Source organism: Chlorocebus sabaeus, chromosome 18 (genome assembly GCF_047675955.1).
Source record: "Chlorocebus sabaeus isolate Y175 chromosome 18, mChlSab1.0.hap1, whole genome shotgun sequence".
NCBI classification, from domain to species: domain Eukaryota; kingdom Metazoa; phylum Chordata; class Mammalia; order Primates; family Cercopithecidae; genus Chlorocebus; species Chlorocebus sabaeus.
In genome coordinates this window covers 56,061,234-56,079,719 of record NC_132921.1, presented here as the reverse complement: position 1 = coordinate 56,079,719, position 18,486 = coordinate 56,061,234, and the positions used below count along the sequence as shown (strand labels likewise).

Here is an 18,486-nt window from a genome sequence, read left to right as displayed (position 1 = left end):
TTGAGTGTTTAAATCTTCCTTCAGAGGTGGTCAAAATGATTATTATAGATTAAGTCGGGAACTACTGAAGAGTTCCAATGCACTGCAATCTCTGTTGGATATGAAAAAGTCAAAGGCTTGGAAAAAGCAGATAATGAAAGCTGAAACTAGTGGAACCCCAAAGCGCCACAGGTAAGAGGCAACACAGGCAGTGACTAAGAGTAGAGAGCTACAGAAAGACTGCCTGGGTTCGAATCCTACTTCTATGGCTTAGTAGCTGTGTGTCTTTGAACAAGTTATTTACTATCCTTAGAGTGCAGTCATTCTTTCTCCCTTTCTTTCTCTTTCTTTCTTTCTCTCTCTCTTTTCTTTTCTCTTTTCTTTTCTTTTCTTTCTTTCTTTCTTTCTTTCTTTCTTTCTTTCTTTCTTTCTTTCTTTCTTTCTTTTCTTTCTTTTCTTTCTTTCTTTCTCTCTCTTTCTCTTTCTCTCTTTTTCCCTCCCTCCCTCCCTCCCTTCTTCCCTCCCTTCTTCCCTCCCTTCTTTCCTTCCTTCCTTCCTTCCTTCCTTCCTTCCTTCCTTCCTTCCTTCCTTCCTTCCTTCCTTCCTTCCTTCCTTCCTTCCTTTTCATTCCCCCCCCCCCCTCCCTTTCTGTTTATTTATTTTTATTTTTTTCTCACTCTGTCACCCAGGCTGGAGTGCACTGGCGCAATCTCTGCTCACTGCAGCCTCTGCCACTCGGGTTCGAGTGATTCTCTCCTCTCAGCCTCCCTAGTAGCTGGGATTACAAGCGTGTGCCACTACGCCCAGCTAATTTTTGTATTTTTTGTAGAGATAGGGTTTTACCATGTTGGTCAGGCTGATCTTAGACTCCTGACCTCAGGTAATCCGCCTGCCTCGGCCTCCCAAAGTGCTGGAATTACAGGCGTGAGCCACCGCGCCTGGCCCAGCTCCAGTTTCTTTACCTGAAAAATAGGAATAGTAGCAAGACCTACCTTATAAGGCTTCTATGAGGAATAAGTAAACTTATGTAAAACTTGAGTAAGCGCACAAAAATACAAAGCTAATGTTATTATTTTTCATATTGAAATGTGGAAGATCTTCTCACTAACTTTGCAGTTATCCTCAACTCTGTTTTCTAGACTAAATGAAAAATGTTTCAAATAGTGGGATTTGTAATATTTTCCTAAGGATAAAACAACCAAAAATTTCTTAAATTATCCAGGGTATCCTAAATTAAACCCATTGTAGCAGTCAGCGCTATTCTCTTATTTGAGACGTTTTGTAAGGTCTACAGTACTTAGTCTGGTCCTGTAGTACTTACTTTATTGCCCTTTGGTGGTGTTGACATGGGGTGTTCCCATGGTATAGATAGAATACGTTTTTATTTTTTGCCACTTAAAGGAAACATAGTTGGTGGGAAATGAAGCTGATAGACAAATGGGAAAACTTTGTGTGATTTAGGGGAACTATGTGGGGATTGGGATCAATTGGGATCTGTATGCCAGTTTTTGCTTTACCTTTAAATGTGATTTTGGGTAATTTACTTAATTTCCTTGACACTTGGTTACCTCATCTTTGGAAATGGGAATGATAATAATGCTTGGCCCACAATGAGCTTCGAATATTAAGTACTTGAGAATAATATTTATACATTCAAAATTCCCATATATGTGCTCACAATTGATAATTATTCGAATGCATTCATTTCTCCTCTTCCCTTGAAACCCTTGGCTGATGCTTTCATAATTCTATAACTCTTCTATGAAAAGCAATCCTTGAAAGGATAGAAGGAATACAGGCTATGATTTTCATTTACTCCCAGATTAGAGTGTTTCTGTCATCCACCCATCTATCCATCATTTATCATCCATCTATCCACCTATCCATCATCCATCCATCATCCATCCGTCCATCCATCCATCCATCCATCCATCTCGCATATATTGAGCATCAGCCATGTGGTATGCAAAAAGATTACAAACATCATCATCATTTCCCAGAGATTTCTGAACATGTGGAAATTGAAGAACTGAACTCAGCTTTTTAGAGTTCTTAATTTGCCTTAAACCCAAAGATTGAAGAAGTGGAAAAGCAGAAAAATAGTAAGAATTAATTCAGGTGACATTGTTTTGGACATTTTCCAAACGGACTAATTATCCAAAAGCAAGCTGACATTTATATCTGTGGGTTTCTATGCTTGTTAAAAAACTTTTTTTTTTCTTTTTTTTTTGCTGAAGTACTCATTGAGCTAAATTTCATCTAACATCTGGCCATTGTATAAATATAGCAATGAAAACATGTCTAGTTGCCTACACATTAGGTATAAATTTTAGAAATCCAATTAGTGTTTTATTCTTTGTGTGCATTTCCCTTTTTCTTTAGTGTTTGAGCTAATTTTGGGCTTCTACCTGAAACTATAAGAATTCAAATATTTAGCACACATCTATGCAGCAAAATCCAACTAGATTGAACATTTCCTAATGATTGTAAGATATTAATTCTTTCTTTATCCGTGCAACAAGCACTTATTGAGTGAAAGGCACTTATTGAGTGAAAAGTCAAGCCTCGTCTCAGTGCCAACGGGTAGAGGTGGGAGTGGGAAGATACAGAAGAAATAAGACACAGTAAGGAGTTTAGAATCTAGTGGAGGAGATAGACACCTACACCAATGATTTCACTACAGTGTGACCAATGCTATAAGTGAGGTACTTATCCACCTGGCTCCTAAGGCATCACTCACCACTCATCTGATGGGTTGCACACTACATACATGATTGTCCTTAGTCTTCCACTGAGAGTGTATAACCTCTCAAAATTGAGAAGCCCCTGAAACCAAGAACCCAGCGGGTTAAACCAGTACTCATTGAGCCTACATTATCCATCTGGGTAGGCAGAATCTGCCAAATGGCCTGCGGACGGATCATTTATTTAGCAATACTAGTGGCAGTTGTTTGTGTCTTCACTTTTAGATTCACCGTAATGATAGCTGATAACCAATGGTTTATTTTGCATAGATGTGGACATTCAGAATTAAGCCTGTACAAACACAATTTTCACTATCTGTATCAGGGCATCTCACAGTGTACACTCTGCAGGCTTTCAAAAAATACATTTGATTTCATGGGCCTACCACCATTTCCTTTGGTGTTGATTATACTTAAATATCAAAACCTCCTGATCATTCTAAAGGATCATCTTAAGATCTAACTACAAATGAATTTTTAACTTCATCAAACATGTTTACCTTTTAAAACATCCGAATGTTTATTTTCACGAGCTTAGTAGTACAAGATGCAACGTAATTTGTGAAAATCAACCACAATGCTAATACTTTAATATATTATTCCAAATATTAGACATTACAGTTTAAATCTTTTTAACATTAGCTCTAATGTTGGAATAACATTTAAGTTAATAAATAACTGTGAATATAACCATATGTTCAGTCTATTCTCCCCAGTTTATCCTAAATGACAATTTTATTGTGATTTGGGTCATAAAAGTGATAAATAATTGTTTATATGTTTTCATAAATTGCATGTTTATTTAATTAATCCTGAAGAAAACCTAGAAATACATTCCAATGGGTTACATAAATTAGATGTATTTTTTAGCTCTTTGATTTTTTTAACATGAGTGAGTCACACTGTAACTGCTCTTACATTTAGTGTTCATTGCACATAACATTTTTTGAAATGTATTTTCACAGGCTATAGGTAGTCATTTGCAAAAGTGACCACAATTTTTGATCCTCAAATTAAATGTCTTTCATTTATTTTGGAGAATTATGGGTTTCAAAAGCTACTGACCTTATGGGACAATCTGTAAAGTACTAAACTCACAAAATTTGTGGTAATGAAGGAGAGTTTTGTTACATTATGCTTTCCAAATAGTAACCATATCTTCCAATAATTTTCGTGTTATAAACACATTAGGAAAGACAGAATTACCTTTAGGTATAAAATGTTCTGAATTTGCATATTCCATAGTACTTACAATGAGAATTTATATTGGCTTTTACATTGTTTGATAAGATTGTCTGTGCCCCTCAGACACAGAAGATGTCTGTGCCATCTTCAGTTGTCACAAAGGCAATTTCTCTGTGAAATGTTCATAACATGTGAGGTTGGTGTCAACATGCTGCAATCGGAGGTTTTCCAGGATTCATCCTACCATTTGAATTTACTGCTCTATTTTGGGATTTTCCTGTTATTATCGAGTTTAAACCAATACACGTGTTGTCTGATTCCATGGTCTGAGAACAGTATTCTGTGCTCCTTGGAGTCAGATCTCTAATAAATCATATAGCTCAATTTCATCACAGATATTTTCCAAAGATTTCTAATCTTCTTGTAAAATCTTCAATACTGAGCAGCAGCTCTAGCTAGCACCTAGGAGCTGCATTAAGAAAAGGCTCAGATGTTAGAAAGATAGTATAAGAGTTTAGGAAAAGCATCAATGGCAGAAATAACGTGTAGGAATCTTAAATTTAGGCAACTATTTAGGTCCAGAAAATATTTCCTTCCAGTATAAAAGGTTAAGGCTCTTTGAAGAAAATGTTATCTTCAACAATGGGAACATACATTCGAATTCTGGTCCCCTGAAAGCTTAAAATCGGACTCTTTCTCTTTTGTACACTTTTGACAAACTATGTGCGTTTTCAGTGTAGGGACCACCTTACAATTTTAGGGTAATTGTACTCCTTCTTAGGGAAGAGACAGTTGGCATTGTTTCATGGCTGGGTATAATTCATTTATGTCTTCCCAGTTTTTCCTCTCTGATCTCTTCTCTGTGTATCTGTCAGCAGTGGTCTCCTGGGAGCAGCACTATGCACTTCATTAATAAGAAGGGATTAAAGAAAAAAGCCCCAGTCTTCTAATACACTTGGATAATTTGGTGCCATCCACAAGGCGATAGACCCCTGCTGCATAGATGTCATTAGAAAGGTACAATTTCATTACTTTTTACTGGCAGAGCCTTGAGTGAAATAAAAAATATGTTGTCTCATATGTAGGGGGAAAAAAGTGCTAAAGCTTTCATTCATTTCATGCCCCTAAAAATAGTAGAATGCAAAAAATATATTTTATGGTTTTCACATTTATATTGCCTTCCTTTAGTAGTCCTTGAAATCATGCTTCCTATTAAATATTGAGCAAAATAAAGATTAAAAGAAAATTATTTATATTCTTAAATCTCAAATGAGATTTATATATTTTTATTAATTAACACACTTGTTTCAAATACCTACTATGTGCCAGGCTCTCTGCTAGCTACTAGAAACAAATTACAAAAACATCATTCACTTTTTTTAAACCCTAACTTATTGAATACTATAATTGGAAGTGAGTGTAAAAGTGAGTGTATATGAAATAAACCATATGGCAGAATAAAAATGATTATAAGCCAGTATATTGTAAGTGTATTCAAAAAATCTGTTTAACACTTCCTTGTTAACCGAACTTATTTTTAAATTGACATGTTTGCTGATGGTTGATATTACCTTTTGAACTGAACCATCCTGATTTTAAGCCTCTAAGTGGTATATTGTGCAAACATTTGAAATGACGGTGCAAACCATCTTTGGGAGATTTGCATCCTAGTTTCCATAGGTGCCATCTCTGCTAGGAAGTAACCGTATGTCACTGGCACAGTGTGTGGTGTGGCCACGCCCCCTGAGAAAGGGGACTGGGATTTAGGCACCTGCGGTATGCCAATGGCACTCCCAGGCATAACACTGGTGTGATGACTCTCTGGGAATCTCACACATCACTCTTTCCTAGCACCGAAGAGAATCAGGTTTAATAGTGGTCCATTATCTCACTGCCACAGACACACAACTGCCATTAATGCTAAAAAGTGACACACAGTTGGAACCATGCTTAAGAGAAGACAGCCCTTGATCATCAGTTATTCACAAGTCACTCCTTGCAGTGATAGGTTTCTGCTTTACTTCTAATAGCTTTTGTTCAGTGAAATTGACATTTGCAGTTCTTTGTCTAAGATAACAGCTAGACTAGACTAGTTAAGATGACAGAAACTGGGGTTTCTGGAGAACATTCTACTGACAAAAGGCAAAGCAGGACAAAAAGCCAAATTATTTTGACAAGTAAATGAGTCAGTAACAAAAATACTTTAAAAATGTGTTGGGTTATGTACAATATATCCAGAAATGAAAGATTGGTCTTCTGGTAAGCTTTGAATACAGAGTGATCTGATGTCCTTACCATTTTATTCTACAACCATGTTGTACCTTGTCTGTCATACATTTTAATTCACTCAAATATGATTACACATGCAGTAAAGATTATCAACAAATGTCATGAGAAGTGAGAGGGCAGAGATTGGGACAGGGCCTTTACACCTTCTAGAGTGAACACAGCTTAATAATCAACAAAAAGCCAGGACTCAACTAGCTAAGTTCTTGTTATCAAAAATATGTCTCAGCTAATGTTTAAATATAGATAACCAAAGTTACAAACAAAATCCCCAGTTTTGCCAATAAATTTTTAAAAAATAAGCAAAGTGGTAAAGGGGTTAAAAGCTTAGATCATTAAACTGGTGTGGTGCATTTGAGGGTGTGCACTGAAAACAGATCAACCATTTGATACCAGAGTACAGATTTCCTTTTTGTTTGTGATTTTCGTATGATGGTAACTTTTCCTCTGCCTCTACAAGATTTTATGAGTCTGCTTGTCTTGCATCTCAATAGGTGCTCTTATGATTTGGGAAGGGTTTCTGAATATTCTTTTCAAATTTCTGGGCTTTAGTCCCACATTACTTTAGGCAGTGAGGAGGAAGAAGAAATACTATGAATTGAAGTTAGAATTGAAACTTGGATATTTGTGATACAAATGGAAGGAAAGTAACTGATTAGCAGTGACACGGGCTAATACTCTTTTGCTGAGGTACTCTATAAATAAGGGATTGCTCATGAAAGAGCTTGTTATACTTTCTCTCTTTTATGTGCATGACTGTGACATACTGTATTTTGCCATTGTTAAACTTAGTTTAACAGAATAAATATTCAAATAAGAATTGACCATACCAATATCCCAGTAGAGAGGGAATAAGCTGATAGACGTGTCTTTGAGTTCTGTCAGGCAAGACTTAACCAAATCTTGACACACATTTAAAATTGGTTGTTAATGAAAGGTAACTAGATAAAATAGGTATATATTTGCTTAAGCATATTTTAAAAATATTTCTTTTTTTAGATTTGAAATTCACAGTAGGTTTCTTCCTTTCCTCCTTGCTAATTTATGAAATATTTATTGTTTAGACTGACTAATATGACATGAAACAACAAACCTGCACATGTCTAATTTATAATAAATCTGTTTCCTTAATGGGTGGAAGGAAATCTGAGGACAGTTCTAAGGAGTCTTGTCTGCTTTCAGTGCGATCTTCTAGTCATACTGAAGACAATACCTCTCCGGACTGGTCTTTTCCTTTCTTCTCCTCTCCCCGGTCAATGTCAATCACGTGCACCACTCCAGGTTTTAGAATCAGGTCATCTGTCTCTACCTGACTCCTGTTGTCCTCCACCTCCATGTAGCTTCCTTTTGTTTGCTGGGCAGCTTTGCTGAAGGCTTCTTTAAAACGACGTTTGAGTTCAACATCTGGACAGAAGACATACTCATAAAGGCCACCAGCGAGGACAGCTCCTATGATGGGCCCAACCCAATATATCTAAGGAAAAGATGGAAGAGGATAGAGTTATAAGTAGAGAGAAGCTATTCCATTGAGCAGCTCGTGAATATATAATCTAGCTGGGTTAAATTAAGAGTGTATTTGTGTCATGCATCAAAAAGAGGGGAATTGGAGAGGAAATAAGAAAAAACACCAAATCCTCATCAGAGATCCATAAATCATTAAACAGCATTTGAACAGAAAACAAGAAGGAACTGTTTCATCTCCTATTCTCTTTTCATTAATTATGTTCTTTCCATCTTATAATAATCCTTAATGTAAAGATAGCTCCTCTTTGGTGGTATTACAAATTAAGTGCACTAAGAATTCTTTAATATAGAAAAAAAATTTCTAGAGAGTCCTTCTCTTATTTTCTCAATATTGCCATCTTTCACCGGTTTCCTGCGTAATCATGATCATCACACAGATTTTATCTTTTGGGGATTCCATTATTCAGGTCAGCATGATCAAAACCAACCCAGCTCTACCACTTAGCAGAGCCGTGAGTGCTTGTATCAGTTACTTAACTTTCAAAGCCTTACTTTCCCCATCTGTAAAGTGGGGATTATAATAATACAAACCTCATGGGGTAAAAGGATTAAGTGCAATAATACTTGTAAAGTACTTAATAGTTTTTAGTTCTTAGTACTATCTGCGTCATTCCAGGCTTCCAAAATTTGGTGATTTGATTTAAATGAAAACCTCATGTGTTCATTACTGTGCAGATAGCTTTTATCTATGTGGTTCTTACGGTGGTGGCTTGGTGAAAAAACATGAGTTTATGGCTAGTTGAGAAGTAGCAATTCCATAGGATTTCAATAAATGGAGATGATGATGATGATGATGATGATGATTATTATTTTGAGATGGAGTCTCCCTCTGTTGCCCAGGCTGGAGTGCAGTGGCACGATCTCGGCTCACTGCAAGCTCCGCCTCCCAGGTTGACGCCATTCTCCTGCCTCAGCCTCCCGAGTAGCTGGGACTACCGGCGTCCGCCACCACGCCCGGCTAAATTTTTGTATTTTTAGTAGAGACAGGGTTTCATCGTGTTACCCAGGATGGTCTCAATCTCCTAACCTTGTGTTCCGCCCACCTCGGCCTCCCAAAGTGCTGGGATTACAGGTGTGAGCCACCGTGCCCGGCCGGAAATTATTATTACGTATTAGCTATGCACCTAGAATAAAGTTTTGAGTTTGAATGAAGTGCAGACATTTGCTTTAGAACACATGTGTGCTGTAGGATATTAGACACTTATTCAGCAGACGCACTTGGTCAACAGAAACCCTGCTTGTTGAGCACTGTCCCTGAGCCAGCCGTACTTGGCACTTTTCTTGTATAATCTCATTTAATTCTAACAATAATCTATGAGATAAATATTATTATTCTTCCCATTTTATGAAAAGAAGAGTGACACTCTGAGAGGGTAAGAGGCTTGCTTAAGATTTTGTGCTTAGCAAATGGTTGAGCTGAGATTTCTGACCTGTCTGACTTCAAACCTCTCATTTGAGGCTGGGCACAGTGGCTCACCCCTGTAATCTCAGCAGTTTGGGAGGCCAAGGTGGGTGGATCGCTTGAGCCCAGGAGTTCGATTCAGCCTGAGCAACATGGTGAAACCCTGTCTCTACAAAATACAAAAAAAATTAGCTGGGCTTGGTGGTGTGCACCTGTAGTCCCAGCTACTTGGGAGGCTGAGATAGGAGGATCACTTGAGCCTAGGGAGGTTGAGGCTGCAGTGAGCCATGATCATGTCACTGTACTCCAGCCTGGGCAGCAGTGTAAGACCCTGTCTCAGACAAACAAACAAACAAAAAACGAAATGAAAACCTCTCTTTTGAAACACTGTTCCAAACACTGTAGTATACTGTTTACCACTGTATTACTCATTTGAAAAAAAACATGATGGATGCTTTTTGTTTAAAACACCCTCTGCAGATTAATCTCAGTTTGCATCCTCATTGTAAGATTTAAATAAAGTTCAAAATTTAAGCTGAGGCTGAAGACATAACATTCACGGGTAAACTGTTGTTAGAGTGGCTGGAAGAATCAAGTTCCTCTCTTGAACATGAAAAAACCCATATGAGCCTTTATCTTCTCTATGCTCTTTTAAAGGAGAAATGGGAGCCCTCCTCTAAATGTCTTTGCTTTTTGTTCCTTTAGTAAGGTCTCATTAGACATATACTATTCCACAGGCTACAAATCCCACGAGGGAGACCAGAACAGCAAAATAATTACTACCCTTTCCAAAACATCTATGAGTGAGATACCTAGATGCATGTTTTCAAAAATAAACAAATCTCAGTGTCAGGTTGCTATTTCAAAATGAAGTCATGTGTACTTTAAAGACTCTTTATTGCTAAAAATCTAGAAAATGTGTAAAAGTGTAAAGAAAATAAAATAATGTCATTATACTATACAAAAAACCCAATTAATATTTTAATGTTATTCCTAATCTCTCTACCTACAAATATACTTTAAATTAGTTCTAAATTTCATATAACCATTGCTATTTTTAGTAGAATTAAGTTTGGTATAATATAACATGGGAAACTTTTGGTTTAATCAACAAGCTAAGAATTTTCCTACTATTTAAATTTTAACTAGCTTACTACAACTGACAAGTAATTAATAAAATATATATTTTCATCTACATTTTCAAGTGCTTATAAATTTAACTATAAGTTTTTAATGACAAAATCGTTTCAATTTAATTTGTTGAACTGAAAGTTATATTTTCATTATAAGATCAGGACTGGGTACTGTGGCTCACGCCTGTAATCCCAGCACTTTGGGAGGCTGAGGCGGGTGGATCACCTAAGGTCAGGAGTTCGAGACCAGCCTGGCCAACATGGTGAAACCCTGTCTCTATGAAAAAATACAAAAATTAGCTGGGCATGGTGGCGTGCACCTGTAATCCCAGCTACTCGGGAGGCTGAGGTAGGAGAATCTCTTGAACCCAGGAAGAGGAGGTTGCAGCAAGCCGAAATCGTGCCACTGCACTCCAGCCTGGGCAACGGAGCAAGACTCCATCTCAAAAAGAAGAAGAAAAAAAAGATCATATACTACTCACTAGAAATTTCCGTTTCTGTTAATATAGTAACGTTTTTTGACACAAAAATGGAGGTATCAGTGGCAAAATGACTAATCTCATGGGTGGCATTGTTGGCCAAGTCTTGATTTGAACACTGACTCTCATTCTGTTATTTAATGCTGTAGATTACTTTTAAAGATTTGGTATACTTTTCTTAGAAGTGAATGCACAGAGCAGTGGTGCATTTTCTTGTCCTTTGCAGTGTATACCATAGATGAATGGCTGTGACTAGGTCAGTAATCACTGTCTGAATAAACACAAGGGGCATATTCTGTTATATTCATGAATTTTTTAAAGTTGCAAGTGACATTTGCAATATGTAAGCTATAATAAAAGCCAGCCCTCTTTGAAGCTGGCTTACAGGTCGCATATTTTTATTGGCTATTGTAAGTTAGCATGTTGGTGGCCTTCACAATTGCTGCATTACTTATTGAATTGTAAAGGATTTAAATTTCTTTGCTGTGAGAAACAACTGAAACAAAATTAATAATAATATTTTTAAATGGACACTGCTATTCTCTGGAAGCGCTGCTACTACATTCATAAATATTTATTTATAATAGGTTGGGTTTGAGACTGAAAAGTGAGCCTTTTCTGTGAGTCATTCATTTTTCCAGTTACGGTTATGGTGATGATAGCACAAACCTTTGCATTATTTATTCGACACCATCTGCAGTTCAAATATTTGCAACTTACATACTATTAATTGAGTTTATGCATTTGTAAACAAAAAAGGGTAAATATCTTTGCTATGGGCAGCGCTTTTAAGTATTTCATTCTTTTTTTTTTTTTTTTTTTTTTTGCAATTTTTTTCTGTTATTGCTGGGAAGACTTTACTTTCAATTATTTAAACACCGTATTTACTACACCATGCTGACTTTAACTTGATCCACATGGGCACCCTCTATATACAGTGTATTCTGCTGCAATCTGTCAGGTACAGTGTCTAAAATAGTGCTTCAGAAAAGGAAAGGACTATTATTGAAGGCCTAGAACAGATATAAGAGATGTTTTACAGCAGATCTGTGCTAGTCTTTCCCTAGTCTTTATAAAAGATATAAATAAAGTGGGGGTCAGGGTTGGAGAAATGCAAGAGAAACTAGTAAGCAAGATAATGAAAAATAAAAGAGTCCCACAGGTAATTGTCCTCAACTGTAGGAAGATAGGGACTATCAATATGAGGGTTACCCAGTGGTTTTCCCAATTTCCCATGATAACTGCAGGTCCAAAGGATCGGGCGGGATTCATGCTGGCACCAGTATAATTGATCTATAGGAAACAAGAAAACAACTTCAGACATTGCTGAAACAGGGCTACTAGCAAGTATCATTCATTGCAATTTGCTGTCATTTGTCACTTAGAGGAACCTCAAGATGTTAGCAGCTAGATCAACATTCTTATTGTGCAGTTGGAAAAATTATAACCTAAAATGGACAGTCATGGCTGGATACTAAAGAGCAACTGCTGTGAAACACAACATCTTCAGGCCAGCTAGACTGAGGATAAATGAGGTGGGATTGATTATATAAATGGACTTGGAAACTTACTGCAAATAAATGTCCAATTGCAACAGAAAATCCAATTGCTAAAGCTATTGAGCCAGTGACATCAGTCCTTTTGGAATCACAGCTGGCAAAGATAGTAAACACCAACTGAAATGTGATTATCAACTCAACCAGGAGACCATGACCAGCGGTAAGATTTCCATGAACCTAGAGAAAGAAAAATATTCCATCAGAATTGCAGCAAGAGTATTTTCGATGACAATGTATTAGTATCACTGTGAAAGGCACATTTGATCCTTGTAAAAATAAAGGTAAGTCTTCTACCCCACCTTCAACTGAGACCTTCCTTCTCTCACCCCCCAAAAAGAAGGAATAAATTTACATTCATTTTGGGTCATCACAGATAATTACTCTTACAATGACCAAGCAGGAGTTTGTGCTGAATGTCCTTTTCTACAAAGGAAGCAAAATGTGCCACTGCAGCACTTACTCGTAAAAGAATTTCTTGAGAGCCTTGTAATTGCATAAGGTAATGATTAAATCCATTAATTAGGTTTAAATTAATTAATATATATTTCAATTAAAATTTAAGCCATGTGCTTTTTTTTTTTTTTAAATCAGCCCTGATGCTGAGTTAACAATTGATACTCCTAATCAGCTAAGAACAAAACTAGGATCGGATGTCTATGTTTTTTAAGCACAACGCTTTATGTAGATCATTGCACATCTTATGAACATGACAAGAAAATAGTTTTTTTCTGCTAGTGAACAAATAATTGTAAGGAAAATGCATTAAACTAAATATAAAGTCAATATAGTAACTGGAATGGGAGAAGGAGAGGTAAAAACCAACACAATTTTCAGGCCACCTAGATTTTGTTATTTTTAAGGCACTCAGGAGCAAACAATGATTTCTTACAGATATACCTAAATACTGCCAGAATCAGTTTTCACACTATTAAGAATCATCCAAAAATTCCTTAGGAGTGAATTAGCTATTTTAGGGATGTGCCTCATGACCACCAAGGCATTATTTAGCAAAGAGTTTGCAAGAAGCTTGGAGTCCTAGTTTGAAAATAGCTAAAGACGCTACCATGGTGACTCCCAGGCCTCCCACCACACTGGGAGGTGTGACCAGATAGAGGATTCCTGCTCCAATGATGGCCCCCAGGCACTGGGCTGCAATGTAGAAGACAGACTTGGCGATGCTTATCTTCCTGGTGCACACCATGGCCACAGTCACTGCAGGGTTGATGTGGCCACCGCTGATGTGGCCAAAGCACTGCACCATGGTTGCAATGCTGAGTCCAAAGCAAAGGGAGATGAGAACCATGTCGACCGGTAAAGGCTTTTCTGTTCCACCCCAGTTGATGGTGGATCCCAGGCTGAGGAGAACAAAAATAAGCATGGCCAGAAATTCCGCTGTGACTGCTTTCCAGAAAGCTTGAGTCCAGACCCCTCTGAAAGCCACCATGATGTTCTCTCTGGTACACAACGGTCCACACTTACTGAAAAGAGAAACAAGTCATCATCAGAAGCCACTACACCCAGGTTTATGAATTTGGATGAAGGGAACAAGGCCCGCCATCTTCGGGTACTGTGGGCAGGTGCTGCCAAGCGTGATCAGAACACCAAGAAAGAATGCTTCTGCTAAAGCTCCTTCATGCATAGTCAAGAGACTGTTATTCTAGTCTCCTTTGATTTAATATTCAAAGATCATCCAGTTTCACTGGAAAATTATCCCTAGAAAGGAAAATGTCTAAATCAAATTCCTTAAAAAAGATTAAGAATAAAATATATTTGCCTTGTACTTAATTCCCTTAGAGCAAGTTTTTAAGTTTCAAGTACATTTTACATGCCACTTATATTTTGAACATAAAGCATTAAAACAAGGTATGCGTGGGGGGGGGGGGGGTCGTCTTTTCTAGCTTTGCATTTGATTGCTTTGAAATGGCATTCTGAAAATCTCCCCCTCCCCCAAGACTCTGGATTAAGGGGGAAGACTTCTAGGAAGCCGGGGTGCTGAAGACTGTCTTTTGAGAAAGTGAACTCATTGAGGGGAGAGGAGCTTCTGGTGACTAGCTAGGGCGATGGGAACAGACGGGGCCTCAGCTGGAACAGCGACACTCCCTCACTCTCCTTTGCGCCAGGAGCGAGCAGGCTGCCAGCCAGCGGGAGGAGCCCGGGAGCTGAGCCTGCCCAAGGGACGCCGCGCACCGCCCAGATCTGGGCGCGCGGCACAGGGACATATCAACCTCCGTCCCCAGGGAGCCTGCAGCGCCTCTCAGAGGGCGGAGCAGCGGCCATTCCCGGCTCGTGCCAGGCTCCGGGGCGGCAGCCAGGTGCACACACACAAGCGGCCCCGCGAGCCCGCCGGCCTGCCCGCCGGCCCGGCTGCATCCTGGCCGCTGGAGAGGGGAGAGATGGGAGTGGGGGATGCTTTTAGGGGAGGAAGGACAGCCTCTCCTCGTGCCCGACTCTCTCTCACCCCTTGACCCTGACCGTACAATTGCAGATAAACCTGCCAAAGGGAGCCTGTGCGGTGTGCCAGCAATGCCCCTGTACCCTTCTTGCCTTCATGGTGCAGAGCTCGGGAAGTCAGGAAAAGGGGGTGTGGCTAGGGAAACTTTGGGCCCCTGAGCAGAAGGCTCTATGGAAAACGGCTTTTCTCTAAGGTCTTCTTGATGGCTTTCTGTTACATGGGCTTAGAGGACAGTGCGTCTCACCTTGCGGAGTTTCTCGGGGGAGGGCGGTGGGCAGGCAGTCTGGGAGAGGGACGCCTTCTCCTCCCGTCTATATCCCTCTTGCTGTCATTAGGTCTTTGGAGCAGAGAAGGGGTGGTTTGACGATATGGATGCCAACTGCTCATTCTGGGAGGAAATGGCTAGGATTGCCCTTTTGTGGGGGCAATTACCCCAGTTACCATGTCATCTAAGACTTTTGCCCTTGTCCTTTGCCTGTGATAGTCATGAGAGCCAAGAAGTATGGAGAGCATTTACCAGAGAATCTAATTGCAGAGGACCACGTAAGGGGTTAGGTAAGAAAGTCAAGTACTTTAAGATATTAGTATTATTGTGGCTTTCTCTCTGACAAATTGTGGGGCCCTCATTTCCCCATGTCACTGAATGTTCCCGGGAGCCTGCTCTCTGCATGGGTAGTGAGGAAATGCAGTGCCAAAAAGGGTGAGGGGAATTTCCAGCCTTAGTTTGCTACGGGGCTTTGCTTTAGAGGTGGAGAGTGAAAAACCCTTTCTTGCCTAAGCCTGGGTGGCAGGATAAAGGAAGAGCTGGCTCCACAGCAGGGTGGCCAGCCACATCCCATGCTTCCCCTGCCCCAGTGAAGCAAATCTCAGAAGTATGAAAAACCCCAGGTGGGATAACAATGACATCATACTGTCTAGAGGAAGACAATGTAAAGAAACAAAAACGGTAGTTGGAATGGGGCAGGGAGGGCACCCTGGAGGAGACACTAAAAATATTCCCAAAGAGGGCAAACTCAGGAAAGTCACACATTGAAGAAGTTAGGAGAGTCACTTCTGAACTCACTGGCAGCCCAGGGCTGTAGCCGGGATGGCAAAGGGGGCAAAATGCGATCACAGGTGCTGTTTGTGGTCAGGGTTAGTGGGGAGAAGGAGGAGGACAAAACAGGAGGCTAAGGAAGCTAGGTGGGCAAGAAACGTCCTTCTCAGCCCCGCAGGAGACACCAGGCGAGGTGGGACCCAGAAAAGGCCAGCCCCCCTGCTCACCCCCTTCACCTCTCATTTCTGCCGTTTCCCGAGTTCTCTCCCTGCTTGGTCTCTCATGCACCTGTCTACCTCTCCAGAGACCTAATTTAAGAAACTCAGTTGCTCTTTCAGCTTCAAATTTTCATCAGCCAGAGAAATTTAAAAGAGTGCAAAACTTGAAAACAAAACATAAACGTACTCTTTAAGAATGTTTTTAGCTTTTTTTTTTTTTTAATCCACAAAAATCTGATCTCCTTCCAAGGCAGATGTACCAGCCTCAGTAGGCTGTGAACCCTGAAGTTTGCTGGCAGTATAGACATATCTCTGGCCTTATGAGGGCTCACCCCAGCGTCACCCATAGCACCCTGTTTTTAGTGTCAGTGTTCCCTTACGTGTTCACACTCACTGGAAATGATCAATACAATTAGTTTTGCTTCTTTTACCCCAGAACAAAGGGGATTTGTTGATGTGACCCGGTTGTACCGAATCGGACACATCATTTTCTAGCTGAACACTCAGCCTCATCCACTCCAGGACAGCTGAGCATCTGGGTGAGTAATTTTTCTGATGAAATGCACTATAGCTAGATTTACCTCCATAAGGTAATTTTCCTGGGCTTTTGCAGATCTCAAACATACGGAGGATTTGCCTAAAAAGCATCCCTTTTCTTCTACCTTCTCTATGCCTCTCTTCTGAAAATGCCCAGCACTTAGATCTAAAAGAACCACCCACCTGCCCCATAGCTGCCTTCCAGATTCTGCCTAAGAAGGCACAAACATCTGTAATAAAATAGACAGTTTCATCTTTTGGCCCTGAGCATTGATCCCTTAAGGCAAAGAAGGACTTACCCCCACCGCCTTGCTGTGGGTCTGTCACTCATGCCTTCCCCAGCCAGAGTGCAGCTCTCATTGCCTGCCCCGCAGCTCCCTGTGTGCTGGGAGTCAGATTACGGCCACTTGTCTGATTGGGTTTTTGGAGTGTTAGGGGTGGAAAGATTCTGCACCATGTGGCAATCGCTAAGTTATATTTGAACTTGAAGTAACTTTTCTGTACCTGATCACTGTAGACACAGGGCATTTCAGGAATGCAAAAACATTTACTTACGTTATGTTTATTTTTTTCAGCCAGTAACGTTTGAAAATGAGGATTTCCTCAAATCTTTATTTGAATTCTTCCTACCACGAAGAATTGTTCAGAATTTGTCTTGTTTGGTTATATGTTGTAGTTTAAATCGGGCAACTATTAGAAAATGAATTTGTATAATCCAGCAGTTGAGATGAATTGAGATAGACACTTCGGTGCATTTATTTTTTAGCCAATGAATTCTGTTTGAAGTTTTTGATCTGAGAAGAAGTATTATAAGCACAACATATAACTGCAGCTCCATTTATAGCACAGGCAGCACTGATTTGGACAATAAAAATAAGGAAACATAGGAAATACAGGAAATAAGACTGCTCTAGGTGCTCACCTGACTGTTATATTAATAATCTGGGGGAAAGAAGTAGCAAACTTAAAAAATATCAAAGTTGGATGGGGATGAAATTATGGGGAACTGTAGGTAAATTTAACCTCTGGAAACCTAGGGACAGGACTGATTTTATAATTTACTGGTCCCAGTGCAAAATGAATGCAGGACACCTTGGTAAAACATTATTTAAATTTCAAGATTGCGACAGCAGAGCATAAATAAAGGCTGGGTGCTGCTAAAGGCAGGACCTCGTGCAACTGCACAGGCTACGTGCTTATGAAGACGTCCCTGCCTAGGGAGTTTGGTGAACTCTAGAAGGTTTAACCATTAGCTACCTGCATCACCATCTCATTATTATTTTTTCTTTAAATAGACCGTCGGTGCATGGGATTGGAATAATCAGAATTCCTGAGTTATAACATCTGTCATCACTCGTGCATGTATGGCCCTCTTATTTTCTAATAGTTAATTATAATGGCTTTTAAATAATGTAATGAACATCTATGAACCCACTACTCAAGTCGACAACTAGAACAATGATAATAACTCACATTATCTATGGACGCCTCCCTTTTCCCACTTTATATTTCAGATTGGATTTTTTTTTTCCAGAATGAAGTGTGACAAGAAAGAAATACATAAGAGGGAAGAAAGACTGTTATACTTTTAAATCCCAGTTACAGTTTTTTGTTTTGTTTTCATTTGCGTACTTGAGACAAGGGAATGGGTGAAGAACTCTCATTCGAAAGAGGAATTCAAAATTTGAGTGTGACTTTCAGAGGAGCGCTTTATTACTGTTTCAAGCATTTTGAGCTAACCAACATTGAATTTAGATTCTTAATAATATGGTTGTACACTGATTATTGTACCTCAGTGGTTTCTACCTTTAATATGCTCCCTGAAAGTCAGAATAAATTGTGATGAGAATGAGTGGCAGGGAGAATTGATGCGAATCCACAAAGAACACTTAAAACATTTCATATTGATTCTTAAAGCTGTTTACCATTTGGATTTTAGAATGAGATTTTAA

At 39.4% G+C, this 18,486-nt stretch overlaps 1 protein-coding gene across 1 annotated transcript; it reads right to left on the bottom strand.

The window, feature by feature from the left end:
* Positions 1 to 3,215: 3,215 nt before the first annotated feature.
* On the bottom strand, positions 3,216 to 17,042 carry AQP4 (aquaporin 4). Its single transcript, XM_007974384.3, has 5 exons — positions 16,834 to 17,042; positions 13,355 to 13,769; positions 12,304 to 12,468; positions 11,945 to 12,025; positions 3,216 to 7,668 (listed from the first exon to the last, which is right to left on the bottom strand). The coding sequence occupies exons 1-5, from the start codon at positions 16,863 to 16,865 to the stop codon at positions 7,390 to 7,392; spliced, it is 972 nt and encodes a 323-aa protein (XP_007972575.1). The 5' UTR covers positions 16,866 to 17,042; the 3' UTR covers positions 3,216 to 7,389.
* Between the last annotated feature and the right edge of the window lie 1,444 nt (positions 17,043 to 18,486).